Source organism: Bubalus bubalis, chromosome 9, assembly GCF_019923935.1.
Source record: "Bubalus bubalis isolate 160015118507 breed Murrah chromosome 9, NDDB_SH_1, whole genome shotgun sequence".
NCBI lineage: Eukaryota > Metazoa > Chordata > Mammalia > Artiodactyla > Bovidae > Bubalus > Bubalus bubalis.
Window position 1 is genome coordinate 99,220,809 of NC_059165.1, and position 27,265 is coordinate 99,248,073.

Genomic DNA, 27,265 nt, shown 5'->3' on the forward strand with positions numbered 1-27,265 from the left:
TGCTCTGTACATCATTTCAGTGGAATGGGAACAGGCATGAGTTGGTTTAGTCAACAAGTTATATATAGATTGAGCCACTGCCGTATGTCCTGAGGTGTTCAGGTGCTGGCCTTAAAGCATCAGCTGGACAAACTACTGCCTCTTGGAGCTCGCCATGGAGCAGGGAGAGACAGAAGGTAAACAACTGCTGAAATGATAAAGAAACGTAATGATGACGGAGAGAAGTGTGGCCAAGGGGAAATGCAGGGTTCTCTGAGGACATGGAGCTGGCAGGGGCCGCGGTGGGCAGAAGCCGGGGGCGCGGGTTGGGCTGGGGAACTGCAATGAGCACCACTGACTGCTTCAAGGTAAGAGATATGGCCCAGACAAGTTGAATCAGAAAAAATAATCAGAAGTGGTCAGATTTAACATCTATTACTTTGAACTTTACGAGACTGTCATTTAGTGTATCAAAAATGATTGAAAATCAATAATTTCATATGACTCAACATAATATATGGAGAAGGAAGTGACAACCCACTCCAGTATTCCTGTCTGAGAAATCCCATGGACAGAGGAGCCTGGCGGGCTAAAGTCCATGGAGTCACAAAGAGTCGGACACGACTTAGTAACTAAACGAAAACAACAACAACAATATATGAGGCATAGAATGGATTGGGGGTACTTATCTTGGGGCTCAAGGATGGATTTGAATTTGGCTCTATTTCTAGAGAGGGTGTAAGCTCTACCAAACGACCTGTGATCCCTCCTTCCGCGAAGCATCAAAACTTGACCCGGCGCCCAGAGAGGCTGTTTCTCACGCCACACAGCCCAGAGGGAGGATGGGCTGAGAGGTTGCCCGGGGATCCCGCCGCTCTGTCTCGCTCCCGGGCCGAGCAGTGTTGATTGTCCCCTCGCGGCGCCCGGAAGCGACCCTCAGTAAACAAAGCCGTGTGTGGGCACAGACCCAGCAGCCTTGGGAGCGCTGTCCAGCCCGAGGGGGGCGGGGGAGGAATGTTGTGAATGAACCCAAGACCCGCCCCGAAACTCCGCTTAAGGCCGGCGCTGCGGGGTCTCCTCCTACTGTGATTGGTCTTCGGCTCTTCGTGATTGACAGCCCAGCTCGCTGAGCGTCCTGATTGAGTAGTCCCGAAAAGACGGGCAGTGCACGTAACGAATGAACAGCGTCGACTTGGATACGGATCTGGTGGTGCAGCCAACGGCGGAAGAGGGCCTCGGAGGCCGAAGGGGGGGCCAATAGGGATGGGCGGCGGGGGCGGGACAACGGTGTAAGATAAAGCGGCGGCCGAGGCAGCTTCATTGTTGTGAAGCGTCTTAAAGGGGCCGCATCACCCTGCTGGCCCGGGGGTGGGTGCGGCGCGAGTCCTGGGGCGACCGAGCACAGACCAAGGTCAGGAAGGTGGGCAGGAGTCGTGGGAGCCGGCGAGGGGGAGCGGGCTTCGGGCAGAACCCCCTCAACAGGCCCCGCCCCGGCCCCGGCTCCGGCCGGGCCGGATGGACCCCCCCGCGGCCAAGCGGAGCCGGGGCTGCCCCGCAGGACCGGAGGAGCGCGACGCCGGGGCCGGGGCCGTGCGCGGCCGGGGCCGGCCCGAAGCTCTGCTGGACCTCAGCGCCAAGCGAGTAGCCGAGAGCTGGGCCTTTGAGCAGGTGAGCGAAAGGCGGGGTGGGGAGGAACCCACTCCTAGCCTCTTCCTAGACGTATCTTTTCTCCCCCTGCCCAGACCCCAGCCTCCGGACCTGTCCCCATCGAAGACACCTCCAGAGATCTCCAAAATCCTTAATTCTACCCAAGACATCCCCTCATCCTCCCATTTCACTCCTTCCACCCCCATCCCTTCCTGGGACAACTCTGCTCTTCAGCCCACAAGACCCAGGAATACCTGAGTGCCCCAGATCCAACTCGGGACCCATTTTCTCCTCCTGACCCGTGGTCCTCTTACGACACCGCATACCTGTCTTGTCCCACCTTATCCTCATCCCCAGTTAGGGCACCCCATTCAATCCTCAGTCCTCTCTCCAACTCTTACGACCGCCCCAACTTGGGAACAGAGCAGATCTCAGGACCTAGAGACCCAACATTTCTGACCTACACCCCTTTACAGGACTCTCCCATATATATAGATCCCAGGCCCAAGACACCCCTTTCTGTCTCCTATCCCTGCCTCCGGCCTCCACAACCCACTTATCCCATGGGGACATCTTCTCTTGGGAATCCTTCACTCAGGCCCTAATACACAACCCCCTGTCATTCTGGGACCACCTCCCACCTGGGGCTGCCCCTCCTGACTGGCTGCAGAGATTACTCCATTGTCAGAGTCCTTCCTCCCCATTACCTCATGCCTACCCTCCCCTTTTCCCCACCCCACACCTTCAACCATCCCAGTCCTTCCAGAGTTTGGCAGCAAGTGCAGGGCCAGGGTCTTTCTACCTGGACAGGTGCACCTGGAACTCTGCCCCTAAGGTTTCTGGGGGCCCTGCCAGGATGGCCCCAGGGCGGAAGCTATTAGAGTCAATTTTCCCAGCCTCAGTGGAGTTGTGGCTAGGACCTGACCAAGCTTTCCTCAGCCCCGACAGGCTCTGTCCTCTCTTTGGCTTTGGGTGGCTTTCTTTGCTCCCTGGCCTCAAAAGAATTAGGGAGTCTGCCTCGACCAATGGGTCTGGGCCAAGTTTGGATGGGGCGGGCTCTGATTCATGGCCTGGAAAATCCCTCCTTAGTCATCTGCCAACTGTCCCTGAGGCCCCGGGCGAATCACTGGTCCTACCACTTCCCTTTGAAATCCAGGACTGGGGACTCTGAAGGGTCCCTGCTCCTTCATCGTGTGTGAGACCCTCAGGACAATCTTAAAACCTTCTCCAGGGCTCCCATGTACCTGCCTCGGGCAGGTCTGGCCCTAGTAAAGGTCCTACCCCTCAGAAGCAGCTCTTTGGAAGTTGGTCTCCTTCTTACTTTGAAGAAACAATGGCACAGAGAGGTTGAGAAACTTGCCCAAGGACACCCAGCCAGTGAGTAGCAAGCCTGGACTGGAATGTAGGCTCAATCAGCTCGGTTCATTGCCCAGAGCCCCCAGGGGTGGTCAGGACGTTCGTCCCTTCCTGGGGACCCTTAGAAGCTGGAACAGAGAGCCTGTCTTGGAATCTGGAGCTCATCAGCTGTGGGATCCTGAACAAATGAATTCACCTTACTTCTGAGCTTAGAATCCCCAGGCTGCCAAAATATTGGGTTGTTGCTGGTAGAATTAAGGGTATTTAATATACATAAAACATTTAGCACAATGTGGGCTAAGATTGTGTAGGCCTGATCACTCGTCTTCTGATCACTTTTGTCGTCTTTCCTCCTGCCCCAGCCCAACCCCACAAGCCTGAGGGGTGAGACTACCTTCCATTAGGATCCTGGGACCTGACATTCAAGAGGGAAGTGACAGAAAGTTCTAGAATACTAACAATGGGCCAGGTGTTCTTATAAGTGCTATACATATTAACGCATATGTAATACTCATGACACCCGAAAGGCGGGTGCTCTTAACATCTCCTTCTTACACTTGAGAAAAACTGAAGCTCAAAGAGGTAAAGTGACTTGTCCAAGGTCATGCTACTTGTTTTATTTGGTTAATTTGGGCTTAGGTCTTAGCTGTGGCAGGTAGGATCTTCACTGTGGCATCTTTTGTTGTGGTGGGTGGGTTTAGTTGCCCCACAGCGTGTGGGGTCCTAGTTCCTGGACCAGGGCTTGAACCCACATCCCCTGCATTGGAAGGCAGATTCCCAGCCACTGGGCTGCGGAGGAAGTCCCCAGGGTCATGGTACTTGTAAGCAGCAAAGTCAGGGTTCCAGCACCCGGGTCTCTAACACAGCAGCCCTTCCCACAGGTTGAGGAGCGGTTCTCCCGTGTGCCTGAGCCAGTCCAGAAGCGCATTGTGTTCTGGTCATTTCCACGCAGCGAGCGAGAGATATGTATGTACTCATCACTGGGGTACCAGCCCCCAGAGGGCGAGCACGACGCCCGGGTGCCCTTCACCCGCGGGCTGCACCTGCTGCAGAGTGGGGCCGTAGATCGTGTGCTGCAAGTAGGTGAGTGCCTGTCCCTCCAGCCCTGCCAGGGAGGCCAAGGGTCCAGAGCATGTGTGGAGGAGCAGGGAGCTGGAAGATTCCAAAAGGCAGGCTTTGATGCCCACAGAGGGTTGTACAAAATATTCTGAGCTCAGGATCAGGGATCTGCCTCAACTTGAGTCAGCTTAGTTGGGGGTGAAGGTAGAAGTGTGAGACAGGGAGGAGGCAGTGGTTTTGAGGAGCGATTATAAACCGGAAGTGAGGGGAGGTTCCAGACCTCAGGCAGTGGGGCCCAGGAGTCCTCTGGGCCCAGGGTTTAGAGCCAGAGGTAAGAATGATCCTAGACTTCAGGCAGCAGGGTCCTTGGTAAGAGTTGGAGGCAAAGTTTTTTTTTTTTTTTTTTTTTTTTTAATATTTATCTTTTGTTGGGGCGTGTGGACTTCTCTCTGGTTGTGGCACACGAGCTTAACTGCCCACACGAGACAGGTGGGATCTTAGTTCCCCGACACCAGAGATCGAACCCATGTCCCATACACTGACTGGAAGGAGGATTCGTAACCACTGGACCAGGGAAGTGGCAAAGTTTTAGAGCCAGTGGTGAGAGACAGACTTAGACCTCAGGCAGAGAGATTCAGGTGGAGGTGGGGTTCATAGGTTTAGGGATGGTCTTGGACCTAAGGCAACGAGGATTTGGTGGGGTCTGGGGTGAAAGTTCACCAGCTCAGGGAGATGGTGAAGGATAGGGAAGCCTGGCGTGCTGCTGTCCATGGGATTGCAAAGAGTCAGACACGACTGAGCAACTGAACAAAGGGTGAAAGCTGAAGATCATCAGTAAGGAGTGCTCTTAAAGCACAGACAGCAGGGTCCAGGTGAAGGGAGCTGGTGGAAGTGTAGCTGGAGATGAAGGATGAATCTCGACCTCAGGGAGCAGGGCTCAGATGGGAACCAGTGGAGACTGAGCCAGAAGGCAGATTGAGCCTTGGAATACCACACTTCATATGGGGGCAGGTCACGTCATCTCCCGGCTGGAGGCAGGGACTCAGCCAAGATGACCCTCTCTGAACCATGTCAGCCTGGGGGCCCCCTTGCCTGGACATGACCCAGCCAGCCACAGGCTCGGCCACCTCCAACTGGTATGAGGAAGCTACTGTGTCCCTGCATGACACAGACAGGGCCGGCTGGAGCCTGAGCTGCCCAACCAGTCGGATGAGCCTGGCATCTGGGCTCCCCAGGGGCCAGGGAGGGGCAGGGGGTGATGGGGTGACCTGGCCCCTAGCTGGCCCCCAAGATTCAACCCTTCACCCCCAAGATTCTTTGGTATCTTCCCAGGAAGTTCCAGGGTGCCTGGAGCCTGGGCAGTATCCATAATGATCCAAGGGCTTATGGTAATATTATTCAGAATTAGAATAAGAACCAGCATTTATTTAGCACTTACTGTCTGCAAACAGTGTTCTACATTAACCCATTTCATCCTCATTACAAACGCATGAGGAGGATGCTACCTCCACATTTATTCATTAATATTCCCATTTCACAGATGCAGACACTGAGGCCCAGCAAGGTTAGGTTACTTGTGCTAAGTTAGTCAGCTGGAATTTGCACCTGGTCTTGCTGTGCGTCGTTGTCAAGCACAACCCATCTCTGGGGTGACACAGCAGTGACAGCTTGGTTTTGGTCTTAGGGTTCCACCTGAGTGGAAACGTCCGGGAACCAGGGGGCCCCGGAGAGCCCGAGCGGCTTTACCACGTCTCCATCAGCTTTGACCGCTGCAAGATCACATCTGTGACCTGCGGCTGTGACAACCGCGATCTCTTCTACTGTGCCCACGTGGTGGCCCTGTCGCTGTACCGCATTCGGCACGCCCACCAGGTGGAGTTGAGACTGCCCATCTCTGAGACACTCTCCCAGATGAACCGGGACCAGCTGCAGAAGTTTGTGCAGTACCTCATCAGCGCCCACCACACCGAGGTGCTGCCCACCGCCCAGCGCTTGGCAGACGAAATCCTCCTCCTGGGCTCTGAGATCAACCTGGTGCATGGTAAGGGTGCCCCAAGGTCTGATGGGAGAGGTGAGGCCCCAGCTCAAAGCCACCTTGCTTGCTGTGTGGCAGGCATGTGTCGCAGCATCCAAAGATAGCCTTGATCTAGGAATGAGGGTGGAGCACCACCACCTGAGGCCAAGGTCACACACCTAGGAAGTGGCAGACGTGGATTTGATCTGGCCCTGGGTAGACGAATGGTCAGAAATCAGCCAGTGGGAAGATCCAGCCCCAGGGTAGGGGTGTCCCAAGATCGCAGGAGCAGGCCTGGGATCATGGATAGATGGAGGTCATGAGGAGTATGTGTGGACCTTAGTGGGTATGAGAGGTGGGATATGGTTAGGAGATAGACCCAGAGGTGTTAGGAATTCTGGGGTGGTTTGGAGCTACAAGTGTTGCTTAACTATAATGGTGGGAGGATGAAGTAAGATGGAGAGTGAATAGATGGATGAGTAGCAGGTGGAGGCATGAATGGATATTTGAGAGTAGTGATGGGTGGCCAGAAATTGTTCATGATGGAGTGTTGGGGTGAACTGATGGTGTGGGAAAATGAATGGAATAAGTGGATGGGTGATTTACTGGGACAGTAGGTGAATGGGGAGTTGGTGGTACTTGGCAGTGGAGTTGGATGGGATGTGCTTTGATTGGGGAGTTTGAGGTAGTGGACAGATGGGGTTGGTGGAAGATTGGAAGGACCAAGGGGTACATGGATTGGGGGTGAGTTGATGGGTGCATGAATGTTGTTATATATAGACTGACATAGTGGATGGATCAAGTATATAGGATGGATGGATGGATGGACTAATGGATTGGTGGGTGTTTGGAGAGATGCAAATGAATGGATGGTTGGTGGGGAAAAAATAGATGGAAAGTTTGGATTAACTGGATGCATGGATAGCATGGTTGTGTGGGTCAGTGGATGAATAGGTCAGTAGTGTTTTGAGTGTTTGGTACAGATGAGGTGGAAAGACAAATATGGTTGGGTAGGTGGATGGATGGATGGATGGACTGATGGGATGGGTATGTAGATCAGTGAACAGATGGGAGTTATGGGTAGGGTGGATGATGAACTAATGGTGTAGGTAGGTGTGGTAAGGGTTATGATGTGTGGATAGAAAGATGCATGGCATGACATGGGGGTGTGGATAGACTGGTGAGTGGTTTGAATGGATGGGTAGGTGATGCTTTGGGTAGGATGAGGATGGATGGGTGGGTGAGTGGGTTTTCAGGTGGGATGGATGGAATTTGGGGATGGATTGGGTGATTTGGAGGACTGGTTGACATATTCCTTTCCCCAGCGCACACCTGTTTTCCCTCCCTCCCCACAGGTGCCCCAGACCCCACAGCAGGCGCAGGCATCGAGGATGCCAACTGCTGGCACCTGGACGAGGAGCAGATCCAGGAGCAGGTGAAACAGCTGCTGTCCAATGGCGGCTACTACGGCGCCAGCCAGCAGCTGCGCTCCATGTTCTGCAAGGTGCTGCGTGGGCAAGCACGGGGGGCGGGGCTAGGCTCCGGAGTCAGAGCCCCGCCCCTTCTCACCACCAGGTCTTGGCACAGGTGCGAGAGATGCTGCGGATGCGTGACTCCAATGCGGCGCGCATGCTGATCCTCATGACTGAGCAGTTCCTGCAGGACCCGCGCCTGGCCCTGTGGCGGCAGCAGGGCGCCGGCATGACGGACAAGTGCCGCCAGCTGTGGGACGAGCTGGGTGAGTCCCAGACCCCAAAAGCGGAAGCACGGCAAGCTCCTGGGCTCGACCACCCTGAATCCGTCCTCATTCAGTAGCACCGCCAATATGCAAGGGCTGTACTGAGCGCTGGGGCTACCACAGGCAACAAAAGAGATTAAATACCTGCCCTCAGGGCTTCCCTGATAGTTCAGTTGGTAAAGAATCTGCCTGCAATGCAGGAGACCCCGGTTTGATTCCTGGGTCTGCAAGATCCGCTGGAGAAAGAATAGGCTACCCACTCCAGTATTCTGGCCTGGAGAATTCCATGGACTGTATAGTCCATGAGATCACAAAGAGTCGGACTCTGAACGACTGAGCGACTTTCATTTCTTCTTCTCAGAGACCTGACACCTAGTAGGGCAGACAGAGAGGAGAAAATCCCACAAGCCCATTAGGCCAGGGGTCAACACACGTTTTCCATAGGGCCAGACAGTTAATAGTTTTGGCTTTTCGGGCTATTTGGGTTTTGTCCCAACTATTCAGTTTTATCTGTTGTAGCAAAAAAGCAACCACAAACACATAACAAAGTAGGCATGGTTAGCATTCCAATAAACTGTATTTATGGACACTATTTATTTATTTGAATTTATATCATTTTCACAAATCACAAAATATTTTTATTTCTTCCCCACCCCCACCACCATTTAAAATTGTAAAAATGACTCTTAGCTCAAAGGCCATTCAAAAACAGGTGGTGGGGGACTTTCCTGGTGGTCCAGTGCTTCCAAGGCAGGGGTGCAGGTTTGATCTCTGGTTGGGGAACTAAGATCCCACATGCAATGCAGCTCCAAAAAAAAAAAAAAAAAAAATGGCAGGTTTATTTTCTCCACAGGTGGTAGTTCGCTGACCCCTGTGATTGATAGTGATAAGTGGTATAGAGAAAAAAAAAATGCAAGAGGAGTCTGGCAGCCAGGGTTTGAGTCCTGACTTCTGTCTTCCCAGCTGTGTGACTTTGAGCAAGTGACTTTACCTCTCTGAGCCATAAAGTGAAGAGAGGATGAATTGCAGCCTCAGAGGCCCAAGGTGAAAGTTAAGCAGTGCCCAGCACACAGCAGGCACTCCATAAGTGTGTGCTGCCCCTGCTGGCATGAGTGTTGCGCCTCCTCCATGCCCACATTGGCTACCCTCCCTCCCCAGGGGCCCTGTGGGTATGCGTCATCTTGAGCCCCCACTGCAGACCAGAGGAGCGGACGAGCTGGCTCCAGCTGCTTAGCAAGTGGGACAAGCTGGACGTGTGCCCGCTGGAGGAGGGCAATTACTCTTTTGATGGGCCCAGCCTGCAGCCCACTGCAGCCCTCATCCCAGGTAGGAGAGGGGTCCCTGCCATTCCCTGTAACAACCCATCCCTATTGCCTGTGGCCTAGTCTCCCCATCATGGTGCTCTGGGGGAAAATGGAGGCAGGGCGGAGGGGACGAGCCCTTACCTGCCTCCTAGCCAGGAGACAGTGAGTGTCCAGGGCAGGGGCAGCAGGCAGCCTGAGGGACAGTGATGTGAAATATTTAAGATACCTGTAGTTCTGGGCTGACTCAGTCTCCTCCTGGCCATGGAGGCAGAAATCGGGTGGGGGAAGGGGAAACAGAAAGAAAAGGAAACAGGTATTGAGAAGAGAAAGACAAGTAAAGACAGGCAGAGGGGGAGGGAGAGAAATAGAGGAAGAGAGAGAAAGAAATTGAGTATGGAGGAAGAAAGATGGACAGACCCAGTTGTTCATTTGTGGTGGCTCAGACAGTAAAGAATCCACCACAAAGCAGAGACCTAGGTTCAATCCCTGGATCAGAAAAGGGAATGGCTACCCACTCCAGTATTCCTGCCTGGAGAATTCCATGGACAGAGGAGCCTGGCGGGCTATAGTCCATGGGGTCGCAAAGAGTCAGACACGACTTTTTCCTGTTGGACACTTTCACTTTCATGAAGGAATATGATAGCTCCCCTGACACACACACAACTTTAAGTCTTCTGAAAAGATTGGGGGCAGTGATGGCACCCTCGTCACTGTATCCAGAGTCTAGGCCCAAGCTGGCATTTGGTGGGATAGAACTGTCCACTGCCTAACTGCTAGGGCCCCCCTCATGGAGCCACATTTGGGCACCTCTCCCACAGGCCCAGAGGAGGAGGAGGAGGTGATGGCGATGGCTGCAGGTTCCCGCCACACTGTGTTTGGCCGCGCCCTGCAGGCTGGGTCACTGCATTGGAGTGATGACCATCTGCAGAGGATCCTGGCCAGTGACTCCTACAGCCCCAACCTCACAGGCAACGGGGGCAGTGACAAACCAACCTTCGACCCCCAGGGCCGCCCGCTCTGGCTGGGCGAGCCCTTCCCCACCACCTGTGCTCGTGTGGACACCCTGAGGGCCCATGGATACCCCCGCCAGGCCCTGCGGCTGGCAAGTGCCATAGTCAACACCCTCCGGCTGCAGCAGCGACATCAGCTACAGATTTACAAGCAGCAGAAAAAAGGTAGGCACCAATCTTATCATCGTGTCCTGGGGCTGAAGACACAAATGCCAACTTCTGGGGGCTGTGGCAACCTGGAGGGTCTGTGGGTACAACAGGAAAACAGACCACTCAAGGTGTGTTGAGCAGAAAGGACTTTAATACAGGGGATTGAGGGCTCACAGAACCAGTGAAAGGGATGCCATATTGAAAGGCAGCGAAGCCACTGCCTGGGTTCACAAACTTGAACTTCAGAAGCACAGAGAGTTCAGCTGGCTGTAGCCCTCACTGGGTGGGGAGGTGGGGGGGGGCGGGGCAGTTCCCAAGAGGACAACCCAGAACCTGCTGGCAAACCTTACATCTGTGCCCCAGACAGCTACACACACACCTACTCACAGCTGCTGCAGAAGAGTAATGGGCTCATTTTCTCCCACCTTTCACACCTCACACAAAGGGGTCTGGGAAATGTAGTTTCTATGCATCCAGCCACTTCCCTTTCAAGAACATGGACCCAGCATGCCAGGTCAGATTTTTCCAAGAGAGGTCAGAAATCTGGATTCTTTGATGTGTAATTTCCTGTTTTGTTTTTTTTTCCCCAATATGGGCAAAAAATTCAAAATTGTATTCCATGTTGTATGACCCAAAAAAGAACATGTTTGTAGACTAGATATGGGGAGCAGGAGGGAGCCACCAGTTGCATACCCTGGGTGATGAGGTTGGGTTGATGGGTTAGTTACCAGGAAATTGAACACAGGGTTTAATGAGGGAAGATGGGGGGCTTTGGTATCTGAGCAGAACTCTAAACTAGCCTGGAAGCATAGGGAAAGCTCCCACCCTTCCCCAGGACCAGAGGAGGTGAGAGCTAAGCTTAGATCCTAAGGATGTACATGAGGTTCCCAGGAAAAAGAGAGGGAGCAACTATATTCCAGGTAGAAGAAACAGCATGGGCTGGAGCCCAGAGGCAAGGGAGAGCTCAGCTTGTGTGAGAAGATGAGAGGATGTGCTTCCAGATGGGGTGGGTGCGTGACAGTCACGGGGAAGCGTTCAGATCCGTCCTTGAGAGTGCTGAAAGCTGGTGGAGCCTGAGAGAAGTGAGAAGGATTAAGGGTTCTATGGAGAGGAATGAGACTGGATGGATGTTTTAAAAGCACCCAGTTTAGCCACGCCTCAGCCTGGGTGTGGGACAGGAGGCCAGGGAGGTGAGAGCTACTGCAGAGCTCAAGGGGGCAGAGACGAAGGTGCTGGATGGGCATCTGGAGGCTGGGCTCGGGGTTTGGGAAGAGGAAGCCCTCCTGGAGGGTTGGTAGAGGGGTGGGCCTTGAGCCTTTTTTTCTACCTTCAGAGCTACTGCAGAAAGGTTCCACCTGCATCACTAACACGGAAGGATGGGTGGGCCATCCCCTGGACCCCATTGGCTGCCTCTGCAGGGCACTCTTGGAGGCCTGTCGTCTAGAGGAGGAGACCCTCGCCATTTACCCAGGTATCCACACTGGGGACCCCTGGAGGAGGTGGGAGAATCACCACCCCTTGGCTATACTCCTTTGCCTAGTATTCCTATTACTTGGCCACGCCCCTACACTTGGCCTGCCCTTTGGCCAGTACCAGGTGCCAAGAGGCTTAGCTTCTGAAAGTGAGGCCACCATAGGCCTACCTGCTGTTGGAAGGTGGGTGCTACCTCCTGGTGTGTGCAGAAACAGTTGGCTCTCCATAAATCTCCCCCACCCCTACAGTATCCATGTTTAAGGTCAGGGACCACTAGAGTCCCAGGAAAACGGGTTCCTCCCCGGTAGCCTTGGTGCCCTTCTCCCACAGACTCGGGCCCTGAGAAGCGGAAGGTGGCCTACCAGCACGTCCCCGTGCCGGGGAGCCCTGGGGAGTCCTATTTGGCAATGGCGCTAGAGGTGGCCCTGCTGGGCCTGGGACAGCAGCGGGCCCTGCCTGAGGGGCTGTATGCCCAGGACAAGGTGGTACGCAATGAGGAGCAGCTTCTGGCCCTGCTGGAGGAAGTGGAGCTGGACGAGCGGTTGGTTCAGGTGCTGCGCAAGCAGGCGGGACAGCTGCTGGAAGGTAAGGCCACACTTCTAAGCCTTCAGGTTGTTCCTGAAACGTAGGGTCGAGTCCACTGCAGTGGTCTGATTGCTGCTGGGTTGGGAGACCCAGCCTCTACCTTTCGGTACTTATTGTCTTACATAGCTTATTAGTCAGTCGCTAAGTCATGTCCTACTCTTTGTGACCTCATAACTGCAGCACGCCAGGCTTCCTGGTTCTTCACTATCTCCCTGAGTTTGCTCAAACTCATGTCCACTGAGTCAGTGATAACCATCCCATCATTACATACCTTGGCAGTTCCCTAAAGGGGAGGTCCAAATTTTGGCCCCGCCCCCAGAGAGCCTGCCAGCCAATAACGGCTGCTATTGGTGAGGCCTCTCCCCTACCCGCCCCCCCCCCACCCCGGCCGCCAACCCTATCCTCCTGAGGCCCCGTCCCTACCACTTAGGGAAGCTGGTTTGGCCGCGCCCCCAGAACAAGTGCAGCCCTGCCTTCACTCTGGCAACACTGCGTTTGAGTCCTACCCCTACCCAGAGGTTCTAAGGGTCTCTTGCCTTTGGATTTTCCAGTACGTGTCTTAGTTTCAGCCCTGCTTCCCCACCCCTGGGACCTCTCTAGCCCCAACCACTCTATCTTGGGGCCGCCCATACCCCACTGGAATGTGGGGACCCCTGGGGAGAGGCGATACACACCCATACCTGGGGGTTGAGCTTGGGTTGCCCCCCCAGGGGGTCCTTTCAGTGGCTTCGGAGAAGTGCTGTTCCGGGAGAGCGTACCCATGCACACCTGTGCCCGCTACCTGTTTACCTCACTGCTGCCTCACGACCCAGACCTGGCCTACCGCCTCGCACTGCGAGCCATGAGGTGAGAAAATGCAGCGGGGGACTCCCCCCGGGCGGGAAGGATTAGGGGATGGGAGGCTGCTGGGAGCCCCGTCCTTCCGCCTGCCCTCGCAACGTAGTTCATGCAGTCTACCTCATGCTGCCATTCCAGGCCGCTCTGTGCTCTTGATGACTAAACATAAATATGTCATATTATTTTGAATTTGAGAAATCTCCACATGACACAGAATTCAGAGTCCTTTTCTAGGTAAGTTTATCCCAACCTACCTAAAGCTCTCTGGAGGCAAGCAGTGTTACCACTTTCTTACCTATACTACAAGAGTCCAGATTTCTGCAAACTTGTAATCTGAAAATTAAAACTTGGTTCTCCTTTACACCCATGATACATCCTGTTGTTGTTTAGTCGCTAAGTCATGTCTGACTCTTTTTGTGACCCCATGAACTGTAGCCCACCAGGCTCCTCTGTCCATGGGATTTCCCAGGCAAGAATACTGGAGTGGGTTGCCATTTCCTTCTCCAGGGGATCCTCCTGACCCAGGGATCAAACCTCAGTCTCATGCACTGGCGGGCAGATTCTTTACCACTGAGCCACCAGGGAAGCCCCATACCTCTGGTACCTGTTCTTTTTTTTTTTTTTTTTAATAACCTAATGGTTTCTTATGATGGTTAATCTTTTTTAATATTTATTTATTTAGCTGCACGCAATCTTAGTTGCCGTACTCAGGATCTTTAGTTGAGGCACGAGGAATCCTAGTTGTGATACGCAGGATCTTTTAGCTGCGGCATGTGAATTCTTAGTTGCGGCATGCGGGATCTAGTTCCCTGACTAGGGATGGAACCCAGGTCCCCTGCATTGGGAGCACAAAGTCTTAGCCACTGGACCACCAAAGAAGTCTCCTGTACCTATTCTTTGCACCTTGTTTTCACTAAACTTTTGCATCTTAAAGGCTCTATCCTGTCACATAACAGGTGAACCACTGTAGGGTGGTACCATGAAAAACCCAGTGTGAAACTGATAGACATTTAGATGTTGCAGTGAATGACCAGGTTACCATTTCCCATGTGCACCAGCAGATCATAGAAGTAGAATAGTAAAAGGCCCGTCCATAGTAAACCATGGCCAACCAATTAAGTGAAATCCTCCTCCCACCCTCCGATCCTATCCTCCAGCTGCTGCTGCTGCTAAGTCGCTTCAGTCGTGTCTGACTCTGTGCGACCCCATAGACGGCAGCCCACCAGGCTCCCCCGTCCCTGGGATTCTCCAGGCAAGAACACTGGAGTGGGTTGCCATTGCCTTCTCCAATGCAGGAAAGTGAAAAGTAAAAGTGAAGTTGTTCAGTCGTGTCCCACTCTTAGCGACCCCATGGACTGCAGCCCACCAGGCTCCTCCATCCATGGGATTTTCCAGGCAGGGGTACTGGAGTGGGGTGCCATTGCCTTCTCTGTATCCTCCAGAGATACCTATTAACAATTTGAGAGCTTCCCTGGCTGTCCAGTGGTTAAGACTCTGCTTCCAATACAGGGGGATCAGGTTCAATCCCTACTTGGGGAACTAGGATCCCACATGCCACATGGCCTGGCAAAAAAAAAAAAAGTTTGAGGTGCATTTTCCAGAATATTTGCAAAGAATAATCTGTTAAGAGCCATGATTTAGAGAACACTCTTTTATGTGTTAGACTTTTTTCATAAACCAGTGCTAGCAAATTACAACCCACGGGCCAACTTTGGCCAGCTGCCTGCTTTTGTGCAGCCCCTGAGATAAGAATGGTTTGTATATTTTTAGACGGTTGGGAAGAAATTAAAAAAAAAAAAAAAAAATTCTGTGACACATGAAAAACACGTGAAACTCAAATCTCAGTTTCTAGAAATTAAGTATTATTGGCCCAGAGCACCACTCACTCGTTTGTGTATTGTCTGTGTCCGCTTTTACACAACAATGATGGTTATAACATAGACCAAACGGCCCACAAAGCTGAAAATACTGGCTGTCCAACCAGTGCAGAAGAAAAGGTGCCAACTTCTGATCTAAATCTGACTCACATTATCCCATATAATCTTCTAAACACCCCAGCGAAATAAGTATATTTACACCCATTTGACACAAAGACACGCTAAAGGTGTGTCCCAAGTCACGTAGCAAAGTCATTTATTTATTCTTTAAATTTTTATTTATTTATTTTATTTTTGGCGGTGTTAGGTGTTCATTGCTGCCCGCAGGCTTTCTCTAGTTGCAGAGAGTGGGGCCTACTCTTTGTGGCTCTGCTCAGACTTCGCACTGTGGTGACTTCTTTTTCACGGAGCAGGGGCTCTCTAGTGCTCAGGCTTCAGTAGCTGTGGGCTTAGCTCCTTGGTGGGGCATGTGGGATCTTCACGAGCCAGGGATTGAACCCGTGTCTCCTGCATTGGCAGGTGGAGTATTAACCACTAGACCACCAGGGAAGTCCAGCAAAGTCATTTTAGATATTTGGAACCAGAATAGTCTTGACTCCTTTTGCATTCTTTGATTACATTTAACAGCTTTGTAGAACTTTCTTAACACAAAATGCATGTAAACAGTGAGCTGAGTATCAAAATATCTTACGGGGGCCCCTCATTGAGTCATTCAGGAAACGTGTGTTGTTTACCTGTTGTATGGCAGGCATTGTTCTGGTGCTGGAGATGCAATGGTGACCCAAATAGTCAAAAATTCCTGCCCTCATGGAGCTGACATTGTAGTGAGGGAGCGACAGTAAGCACATTTATAGGTAAACTATGTTGTATGGCAGATGGTGACATGCAAGAAAGGGGTAGAAGGGGTTGGGAGGGGAAGTTGCACTTACTCATGTGTTGGGCATGTCAGAAAGAGCTCACTGAAAACATTTTTTAAATAATTTTATTTATTGATTTATTTTTGGCTGTGCTGGGTCTTCACTGCTGCGCAGGCTTTTCTCTAGTTGCTATATGTGGGCCTCTCGTTGCAGCAGCTTGTCTTGTTGTAGAGCACGGGCTCTAGGCAAGCTGGCTTCAGTAGTTGTGGCACGAAAGCTGAGTAGTTGCAGCTCACAGACCCCAGAGCACAGGCGCAGAAGTTACGAGCAACTAAGCAAGCGAGCTTAGTTGCTCTACACCATGTGGAATCTTCCTTGACCAGAAATCGAACCCGTGTTCCCTTCATTGGCAGGTGGATTCTTATCCACTGCGCCACCAGGGAAGCCCTGATAAGAGTTTCTAACAGTGGGTCAAAATATGGTCTCTGACAAGATCAGGATATGAGCAGGGGTTGCAGACCCTTCATCTCAGGTGGTCGGGTCTCCTAATCTTGGTGAGTTTCTCCAGCCCCTTTAATCTTGCTTCAGGTGGTGTCTTGGCTGTTCCTCCCTTGATTAGCAACTGTTGGAATCCATCCTTTGGAACGCAGGGAAGTTCTGGAGACTGGAGTCTTTACTTCAAGAAATGCCATACAGAAAGGCCTCTGTGCCTGGGATTCCCACAGGGCCCTGCTCAGTTTCAACTGCAGTGAACATCTTTGTCTTTTTAATTTTTACTGGAGTATAGTTGATTTACAATGTTGTGTTACTTTCAGGTGTACACCAAAGTGAATTAATTATACATATACCTATGTGTGGGGCTTCCCAGGTGCCAGTAGTGGTGAAAACCCACCTGCCAATGCAGGAGACATAAGAGACATGTTTCGATCCCTGGGTCGGGAAGATCCCCTGGAGGAGAGCATGGCAAGCCACTCCAGTATTCTTGCCTGGAGAATCCTACAGACCAGAGGAGCCTGAAGGGCTACAGTCATTGGCGTTGCAAAGAGTTGGAGATGACTGAAGCGACTCAGCAGCAACAGCAGCATCCCTAACGTGCCTGTGTATTAAGTTGCTTCAGTCGTGTCTGACTCTGCGACCCTGTGGACTGTAGCCTGCCAGGCTCCTCTGTCCACGGGATTTCCCAGGCAAGAATACTGGAGCGGGTGGCCATGCCCTCCTCCAGGGGATCTTCCCAAGCCAGTGATTGAACCCACGTCTCTTCTGTCCCCCACATTAACAAGAGGGTTCTTTACTAGTGCCACCTGGGAAGGCCCACATATACATATACCCACTCTTTTTGAGATTCTTTCCCCATATAGGTCATTGCAGAGTACTGAGTAGAGTTCCCTGTGCTATACAGTATGTATTTTATGCATGCGTGCATGCTGAGTTGCTTCAGTCATGTCCATCTCTTTGCAGCCCTATGGACTATAGCCTGCCAGGCTCCTCTGTCCATGGGATTCTCCAGGCAAGAATACTGGAGTGGGTTGCCATGCCTTCCTCCAAGGGATCTTCCCGACCCAGGGATTGAACCCGGGTCTCATGTCTCTTGCATTGGCAGGCAGTCTTTATCACAAGCCCTACCTAGGAAGCCCCATGTGTTTTATACATGCAGTAAACATCTTCAACACACATCTTCCATCTTCCTGGGTGCCCAGGGCTTTGCTGACTCTGGAGGGTAGGTTCTGGCTGAGGTAGGAGGCATCTCCTAGAGAGGATGGAGAGTCCAGCCTTGTCTCACAGCAGGCTTGCTTCTCTTCTCACCCCAGGCTGCCCGTCCTGGAGACAGCGTTTCCAGCTGGAGAACCTCCCAGCAACCCGCTGGACTCCATCATGAGCAACCGCTTCCCCCGCTGGTTCATCCTCGGCCACCTGGAGACCCGCCAGTGTGAGCTGGCCTCTGCCATGCTGACCGCTGCCAAGGGTGAGGACCGTGGCTGCCCCCGCCCCACCCCCCCTGCCCTTTACATTATTCCTCTCCCTCCTTACCCTCATTCCAGTCCCCCCATTTACTTTTACTTATCCCACAGTTTTCCTTGGGGCTTCCCAGATGATGCTAGTGATAAAGAACCTGTCTGCCAATGCAAGAGACATAAGAGATGTGGGTTCGACCCTTGGGTCGGGAAGATCCCCTGGAGGAGAGCATGGCAACCCACTCTAGTATTCTTGCTTGGAGAATCCCACGGACAGAGCAGCCTGGGGAGCTACAGTCCATGGGGTTACAAAGAGTTGAAAGCGACTTAGCGTGCACCTATGCAGTTTTCCTTGAGCACATTCTTTTTTTCTTTTGACCTGTGGGATCTTAGTTCCCCGACCAGGGATCAAACCCACACCCCCTGCAGAGGAAGTGTGGATTCTTAATCACTGGACCACCAGGGAAGTCCCTTCTTGAGCACTTTCTGTATATACCAGGCACAGTCCCAGATGCTGAGCCCCAGTAGCAAACAAAACTGTCCCAAATCCCATGCTCTGTGGTGTTATTCCTAGGGAGGGCAGACAGACAATAAATAAGGGAAAGAAGATAGTTATGCAGTGAGAGGTAACAAGTGCTATGAAGAGGCATACAGCAAGTTGACATTTAAGCCACAACGTGAAGGTGAAGGTGGAGTAATGCCAGTATCTGGTGTCTTAGCTCAGCTGCCGTAATAAACTACCATAGATGCGGTGGTTTAAACAACAGAAAGTTATTTTCTTACAGTTCTGGAGGCTGGAAGTTCAAGATCCGGGAGCCAGGACAGTCAGCTCCTGGTGAGGGCTCTCTTCCTGGCTTACAGACGACTGCCTTCTCACTGTCTCCTCACATGACAGAGAAACAGAGATCTCTGGTTTCCCCCTATCCATATAAGGACTCTGATCTCATCCTAGGGGCACTAGCCTCATGACTTCATCTAAACCAAATTACCTCCCAAAGGTCTGCCTCTAAAGACAGTCACTCTAGAGAGTTAGGGCTTCAGTGTATGAATTTTGGGAGGCACAGTTCAGTCCCCAGCATATGGGAAGAGTATTCCAGGCAGAAGGAACAGCCAGCACAGAGTGCCTGGTTATATTTAAGAAGCAGAGAGGAAGCTGGTGTGGCTGGAGCTGAGTAACAGAATTGTAGGATCTAGGTGAACAATAATAACAGTAATAAAAGTTCACATATGTGCATGTGTTTGCATGCTCAGTGGATCAATCATGTCAGGCTCTTTGTGACCTCATGGACTAGCTCGCCAGGCTCCTCTGTCCATGGGATTATCCCAGCAACAGTACTGTAGTGGGTTGCCATTTCCTCCTCCAAGGGATTTTCCTGACCCATGGATTGAACCCATGTCCCCTGCAGCTCCAGCATTGGCGTATGGATTCTTTACCACTGAGCCACCTGGAAGCCACTCACATGTATAGGTCTTGCCATATTAAGGCCTTTACAAGTATGGGCTCACCGCAGCCCTGTGTGACATGTACCGTGGCATTAATATTATCCATTGTACAAATGGGGCAGCCAAGGCATGGAGAGGTGAAATGACTTGCTCAAGATCACACAGCTTGTGTGATTTGAACCCTGGCATCTGCCATGTGCTGGGTCCAGAATTGGTGCCCTTGACAGGGGTCCAGTGGCTTCCTCCCACAGAAAGGGAAGGGGGAGAGGAGAGATAAAGGGGAGTGCCAAGTGTGGTCTAGGTCTTCATGGAACCATCACCAGGTGATCACTATCCGCATTCACACATTTGCACGTGTGTGGAAGAAACTGTGTGAGCAGGTCCGGCAGCATCGGGCTGGTGCGGGGTATACCCATGATATCCTCTGTCCCTCCCCCAACTCTAGGGGACCCCAAGTGGCTGCACGCAGTACTGGGCTCCATCCAGCAGAATATCCACTCCCCAGCCTTGCTTTTCAAGCTGGCGCAGGATGCCTGTAAGACTGCCACCCCGGCCAGCGCCCCACCGGACACCACACTGCTGGGCATTGCGCTGGAGCTGGGCCTTCAGGTGTGAGCCACGGGAGCGAGCATGGGGGCAGGCCGGGTGGGCATGAGGGTGGGGCAAGGGCCCACTTGGGGGCGGAGCCTGAGTTCAAGGTCTTTCTGGAGGAGGGACCTAAGGGTAAACCTCGCATCCTTTAGGGGCGGGGCCTGGATGTGAATGGCATCTCAGGGCGGGGCTACAGAGGAACAGGGTTAGGGAGAGGAGTCCTGAGAGGGCCTGAAGTCACCAGTGAGGGTGGGGCCTATGAATGAGTGACTCAGTTGCAGAACCTGAAGGTGAGAATCTACTTCTGGAGGTGTGGCTGAGGACACGGAAGAGGATCACGGAGCATGCAGGTGGCCACAAGAGGGAGCAGAACCTACGTGTGTTGGCCAGGGGTTGATGTGCCATAAGGACCATGAGTGGGCGGGGCTGAAACTGAAGAGCCTGCCTACTAGGAGCTTTCTTGGGGAAAGGGCCTGCAGGGGACTTAGGCGAGAAGGAGGCCTCACTACTGAGGGGCGGGGCTTAGGGAGGGTCCTGTGAGTGAAGAGCCACCTCGGGGTGGGGTCTGTGGTTGAAAGTCGTGGAGGTAGGACCTGCAGGTGAGTGTCCAGGTCCTCCTCAGGGACCCGGACGAGGGACAGTGCTGTAAGGACAAGGCAGAGACACGGGCGCAGCTTGAGGGCATAGACAAGTATGGGGCTCATGGGGGCAGGGTCTCAGTGGCAAAAGTAAAAGAATAAGGTACAGATTCAGGTGACATCTTCCCAGTGTAGAACTCGCCAGCAAAGGGCAGACAAGTGGCAGAATTGGCCTCTGAACAACACCGTGAAGAGGGTGGAGCTATTGTGGGGGAATATGGGGGTTGAGATAAAGGCGGTGCTTTGGGGGTTTGTTTTGGCTGTGTCAGGTCTTAGTCATAGCACACAGGATCTTCGATCTTTGTTGCTCCATGCAGGATCTTTAGTTGCAGCATGCAGGATTTTTTTTTTTAATTTTAGTTTTAGTTGCAGCATGTGGGATCTAGTTCCCTGACCAGGAATCAAACCTGGGCCCCGTGCATGGGGAGCATGGAGTCTTGGGGACCATCAGGGAAGTCCCCAAGGGTGGTGCTGTAAGGTGGTGACCCCACTATTTAGGAGCTTCTAGGCAGGACCTGGGGTTGGAGCCTCAGGAGAAAGGCCAGCAAGAATGGTGCTTATTGGGGATGGGACCTGTAATGGCAGGTGCTTGTGTGGGGCCTCAGGAGGAAATCTGACAGGAAGCACAGAACTTTCCAGAGAAAAGTGACAGGTTGGTTAGTTGTCCCAGATAGGATCCACGGGACCTTAGAATAACACCAACAGTAATGGCTGGTGTCAGCTGAGCACATTGAAGTGGTAGGCACTGTACAAAAAGCCTTACTACACACTCTCGCTTGATTCTCACAACTAGGTGAGGTAGATACTATTTTTATCTCCATTTTACAGATGAGGAAGCTGAGGTCCAGACAGGTGAAACCCCTTGCCCACACTGTACGGCTTTGATTCAGTCCTTAGCTTCTGAGTTTCCTGGGGTCCCTCAGAGTCTTCCGCCCCCTTCCGTAGGCCTCCCTTGGGTGACCCCCGTCTCTCCCTGTGTCCCGGCTGCAGGTGATGCGGATGACCCTGAACACCATGACCTGGCGTCGGAGGGAGATGGTGCGCTGGCTGGTCAGCTGTGCCACAGAAATTGGTGAGAGCCCCCAAGGGGACTCACGGCTCACCTCCATGCAGAACCAGGCAGGCAGGAGGGAGAAGCAGAGCCATTTCCCAGACCCCAGCCCGTGCTCTGGGCTGGGCCAGGAGGGAATGATGGGCATGGGGGAGGGCAGGGTGTGTCCAGCTGAGCCTGGAGGCTGGCCAAGCTAAAGAGGCTTGGAGAACGGACAATCCCTCCAGTGCTTAGCACCCACCTTCCCAATTCCTACCCAGCCCAGCTGCCCTCTGCTCCCTTAGAAAAGTAAAGTGAAGTTTCTATCAAGCCTGGAGTGGAGGTAGAGGGGATACAGCTTTATTCTTGCCTGGTGGGAACTCTAGGTCAGGGTAAACTTATACACATAGGTACACCCATGCACAGGTGAATCCCCGCCCCGTGCCCAGCCAGTGTCACCCTCTCATTTCCCGCAGGCCCGCAAGCCCTGATGAACATCATGCAGAACTGGTACTCCTTATTCACCCCGGTGGAGGCGGCCACCATCGTGGCAGTAACAGGCACCACCCACGCCACGCTGTTGCGGCTGCAGCTGGATGCAGCCCGGCGGGAGGAGCTCTGGGCCTGCGCCCGCACCCTGGCCTTGCAGTGCGCCATGAAAGACCCGCAGAACTGCGCCCTGCCCGCCCTCACCCTGTGCGAGAAGAACCAGGCGGCCTTCGAGGCAGCCTACCAGATAGTGCTAGATGCGGCCGCCGGTGGCCTGGGCCACGCCCACCTCTTCACCGTGGCGCGCTACATGGAGCACCGCGGCCTGCCACTGCGGGCCTACAAGCTGGCAACGCTGGCCCTGGCGCAGCTCAGCATCGCCTTCAACCAGGACAGCCACCCGGCAGTCAATGACGTGCTCTGGGCCTGCTCGCTCAGCCACTCCCTGGGCCGGCACGAGCTCTCGGCCATCGTCCCCCTTATCATCCGCAGCATCCACTGCGCCCCCATGCTCTCCGACATCCTGCGCCGCTGGACCCTCTCGGCGCCCGGCCTGGGGCCCCTTGGGGCTCGCCGGGCTGCCAAGCCTCTGGGCGCCGACCGGGCACCGCTTTGCCAGCTGCTGGACGCGGCTGTGGCAGCCTACATCACCACCAGCCACTCGCGCCTGACGCACATCAGCCCACGTCACTACAGCGACTTCATCGAGTTCTTGGGCAAAGCTCGCGAGACTTTCCTGCTGGCGCCCGATGGACACCTGCAGTTCGCCCAGTTTCTGGAGAACCTCAAGCAGACCTACAAGGGCAAGAAGAAGCTCATGCTCCTGGTGCGGGAGCGTTTCGGCTGAGGGGCAAGAGGCAGACAGTGGGGGCATCCTCCCTTCGCCCCTGCCCCTGTGGCACCCGCTCTCCATCAGGGGCCTCGACGCTGAAGGCCCGTGTGGCGTTTCAGTATTAAGTCAGGGAAGGAGCCCGGCTGAAGCTGGGTGGTCTTGCCTGCCATCCCCCACCCCCCAAGCCCAAAAGGAGGTGGGAGGCAGGAGGTGGCATCCTGCCACGTGCGTGCCTAGGAGCGTGCAAGCGAGTGTGCAAGACGCGAGGATCAGAAGCCATACCAGCACCCAGAGGCCTGGAAGGGGGTGTGTGCTTGTGCAGTTGGTATGACCCCATTGTGAGCACCCCAGAAGCAATAGTCAAGCTCTCTGTCTGGTGCTGAGGGGGCAGCGGGGAGTGCTGGGAAGCAGGACTCTCCAGACACTGGTTTTCGAAGTCAAAGTAGCAGACAGACCCTCCCTGTGCCCAACTGTGGGTGGGTGGAGGGCTTGTGTTAGGGCATCTAAACTCCTTTTGTAATACCCCCTCACCCCCCACCCCCGCCTCAGGGGCCACACGGGCAGCCCTACACCCTCTAGGCTGCCAAACGGGAATCAATGGTTCACCCCCACTGAAGGATTTGAAGAGGCTTCAGGCCTCGGCCACATACCTCACCCCCTCATCCTGCCAGGACTCCGTTGGGTGCCAGGGTCCCAGGGCAGGCTGGGGGGTCATTATTGCCCCTCCCCCTACCTACTAGTCACTGGACATACAACTCAGGAACCGAGCCAGACTCACACTGTCCTCCGAACCTGGTGTGGGGGGAGATAAGCACAGGCAAGCCAGGGACCCCCCCCAAACCCTCCAATCTAGAAAGGAAAGGAGCTAACATCTTCGCATTTTTTGGCTGGCTGTGTGTCTCTCCTTTTCTCCTCCTCTGCCTCCTGGCTCTGTCCTTCATCTTATTCCCTCTTCCCATATTTCCATCTAGCCTTTCTATTTGCATTCCCAGTTGTCTCTCTGGCCTCCCTCTCCCCACCTTGGCCTAGGGAGAAGAAGAAAGAGTCCCGCTCCCAATCACCCACCTCTGTCTTTTCTCCTCTTGTAATTAAGGACAAAGATCACCGAATTTTGTAACTTTTTTTTTTTCTATTTATTGAGCCACATATTGTATTTACTTTTTTTTTTTTAAGATTGAACACAGCTTGTTCTTTTTAAATTTTAGTTTGAGACTAAAGTGTGTTCTCCTCCCCCAGTGCGGCCCCTGCCAGGGCCCCCTTTACCCCCCGTAGAAAATCTCCAGCCTCTTCTCTGGAAATAGTTTGAAGCGACGGGTGCAATGGGAGCCACTGTTGGTTACATCCAGTGGGAAGAGTATGGATGATAGTGGACAGGATGGAGAGCTCACTGTGAGCAAGCCTAGTGTTTATATCTGTGCTTTACACCTGTCATCTGTTACACCTGTCTGAGGAGAAAGCTGAGGTTCCAAAGTTTAAGGAAAGGGCATGGAATTTTAGAAAGTGATCGCTCTAGATTTAGTTCCTTGCTGGGCTGGGGACACTGCTCACCCCAAGCGGCTTGGTCCATGCAGTGCTGGGAGTGGCCACTAGAGGGTGCCCTGGCTCCAGACACTCGCTATTGAAGTTCCCTGTGTGCGTTCTCGGTTGCTCAGTCCTGCCTTGACTCTGCGACCCCATGGACTGTAGCTGTCAGGGCTCCTCTGTCCATGGGATTTCCTGGCAAGAATACTGGATTGGGTTGCCAATTCTTACTCTAGAGGATTTTCCTCAACTAGGATCGAACCCAAGTCTCCTGCATTGGCAGGTGGATTCTTTACCACCTGGGAAGCCTCGCTATCGGGGTGATTTGCAGACACGACTGAGCGACTGAACTGAACTGAAGCACGTGGCAGGGGTGGGAGGGTGCCTGTCAGGTGCTGGGTGCAGCTGGGTGGGGAAGACACAGCCCCCAAAAGTGGAACGCGGTTTAGACTAGGCCTTGGTGGGCGAGGTTCTTGCCGAGATGACGTGGGCGTGGTCAATGCCGGGCGCGCCTAGGGCGTGTCTGGGCTCCTACCCCGCGGATGAGGGACCTGGGTGATGGCGGGAAGGCCTTTAGTTGCCTTTACTGGTTTCCTGCCTTTAGAGACTGACGGACAGAGGGACTGACTGACTAGGTCAGCGTCAGGGCCGGGGCAGGCGAGGACAGGCTTCCCGGAGAGGCGGGGTTCAGAGCGAGGCTGGGCGGGGCCAGCAGCTGGAGGACACCAAGGGCCTGCGCGCAGGCGTGGGCGGGCCTTCCCTGGCGCTGGGCAAGGCGATTGGCTCTTGGCACCGCCCTGAGCTGGAGGGAACCAGTTGGAGGTGACCCCACCTTCTGCCCCGCCTCACACATTTCCGCAGGTATGTGAGGGGAGACCCCAGCGGACCCACAAGCTCCTTAGCGCCGCCTGGAGGCCTGGCAGGGTAGAGGCGGCAGTCCTGAGGGCTCTATCTCAGCTTTGGCCCTTGGGGTTCCCCGCTGCCTTCAAATGTTCTCAGACTTTGGGGCACCCCTTACTGTGCCCCTCGGCTCTCCAAATCATTTGCAGATGTCCCCACACACCTAGGGTGCCACTCAGGTCCCAGTCACAGCCAAATGTCCCCCTTGGGCCCACATACATAATTTCCCCATCACGGTTCTCAGATACCAGACATCTCAAATCTTAACCCCAATCCAAGTTGTCCCTTATGTCTAAGTCACCCCTAAATGTCATTAGATCAACACCTTCCGGTACCAGTTATCTTCAAATGTCCAGTGTTTTCTTCCGGGTCACCCTCAACCACCAGCTTAGATTGGGTCCCATTCCCTTCCACCTCACCCCTGGACATGGGGCATTCCTTATCATCCTCCCGTCTAGGTTCCAGTTCTTGTTACCACACCAACCCTGAATGTCTGTCCCTCCAGCCCACCCCTGAACCCCAGGGCACTCTTCAAGTTCACCTTTCCATGATAAGGGCACCCTTTCCACCCCAAATGACTAAATTTTCATCGTCTCCAGAGTGGGCAGGGTAGGACTCGGGATCCTGTGAGGTCAGGAGGCCAGGAAAATAAATTCAGACCCATCAACCCTCCCCAGACAAAAAGCCAGGACTCCAGGGTTGCAGACTAGAATAGAATACATCACAAACCAGCAGACCAGGCATAAGGCAGGGGGCAGCTTTTATTTAACTGGACAGCAGGCTCAAGACACAGCAGAGACTTCCCTAAGCTGATATCTGCCGCTGCTTCGATGGAGGGGTACACTGAGCCAACTCTTGACAGCTTGGGGGGCTTCACTCTACATACCTAGTTTCACGCCTAGAAGAGCCCTATTCCATCTGATGATGGATACAGTCTTAACTCTTCCATGCCCTGGACCCACCCAAGGACTGAGCAGCCCTGCTTGCGTCCTCTGGGCCCACAGGGACCTCATTCCCCACCCCATGTGCCAGGAGGGTGCCATGGCCCCTCCCCCCAAGTTACGAAGCCACAGGGCCCAGGGAGAAGGGGCCAGGCAGGTTCAGGTCAGGCCAGCCTGGTTCCGGAAGCCCGGAGTTGGCATTTAACGGTCTGGGGGGCCCAAGGCAGCTTCCTCTTTGTTAACTGGCTGCTGGGAAGATGCAGGCCAGCCAGGCCCCCACCAAGCTCGGACGAGGAGGGGCCAAGGGTCGGCCAGGCAAGGACACATCTGGCTTCCTTTCTTCATGGAAAGGCCAGCCAGCCAGCCACCCGCCTGTCTGCTCATCCTCCCTGGGAGCACAGCCCAGTCTTGAGTTGGGACTGGGGGGTGCAGGGGCAGTCCCCAAGTGCAGAAATTGGAGGAGGGGGCCTGCAGCAGACAGCTGGGTTCACCCACCCCATCCCAGGCTCCACCCATCCCCAGGTTCCTCCTCCGGACCCGGGTCCCAGGCCGGCAGGGTCCTCATTTCTTCCCCCTGGGCAGCGACTGGCCCACCCAAGGAGGGCAGGGGCCACAGCAGACTCCAAGGGGGCTTGACTCCTGTTCCTGCTGAACTGAGCCAGTGTGCACAAATCAACTGTGTTTCAGCTCAGTAGGCACGGGAGGCAGAGCCCAGGGAGGCCCCGAGGTTGGCCAGGCAGCAGAGGGGGAGAGGTGGCAGGGCCAGAGGCAGCGGCAGGGCCCTTGGGGGGGCGGAACTTAGCCACTGTGAACACGATTTGATGTGGACCTGCTCACAAGCAGCTAAGCCCTGCTCCCCAGGCCAGATGTGAGCAGTGGGGGCCTCTCTGCCACCCCATCCCCATCCCCAGGGTCAGCGTCCTCAGCAGTGGCAGTGACAATGGCGGCCCCGGAGACAGGGCTCAGGGTCGGTTGGAAATCCCTGGCAATGTGATTTGTGACAGGCAGCAAATCCCATCCCCAGGAACCCCAGCCGGCCATG

General features: G+C 53.9%; 1 protein-coding gene across 3 annotated transcripts; it reads left to right on the forward strand.

Moving 5' to 3' along the window:
* Nucleotides 1-1,244: 1,244 nt before the first annotated feature.
* On the forward strand, nucleotides 1,245-27,016 carry ZSWIM4 (zinc finger SWIM-type containing 4). Of its 3 annotated transcripts, XM_025293645.3 has the most exons (14): nucleotides 1,251-1,647; nucleotides 3,864-4,065; nucleotides 5,726-6,082; nucleotides 7,411-7,559; nucleotides 7,643-7,793; nucleotides 8,952-9,119; nucleotides 9,916-10,272; nucleotides 11,591-11,728; nucleotides 12,061-12,315; nucleotides 13,026-13,161; nucleotides 17,695-17,849; nucleotides 19,727-19,890; nucleotides 21,501-21,582; nucleotides 22,017-27,016. In XM_025293645.3, exons 1-14 carry the CDS (start codon nucleotides 1,495-1,497, stop codon nucleotides 22,874-22,876), a joined length of 3,327 nt encoding a protein of 1,108 aa, XP_025149430.1. In that variant the 5' UTR covers nucleotides 1,251-1,494; the 3' UTR covers nucleotides 22,877-27,016. The 3 variants fall into 3 exon arrangements, with proteins under 3 accessions (XP_025149434.3, XP_025149430.1, XP_025149433.1); XM_025293649.3 differs by lacking the exon at nucleotides 19,727-19,890 and having other exon boundaries at nucleotides 1,245-1,647; nucleotides 22,017-22,589; XM_025293648.3 differs by lacking the exon at nucleotides 3,864-4,065 and having other exon boundaries at nucleotides 1,520-1,647.
* Nucleotides 27,017-27,265: the final 249 nt, after the last annotated feature.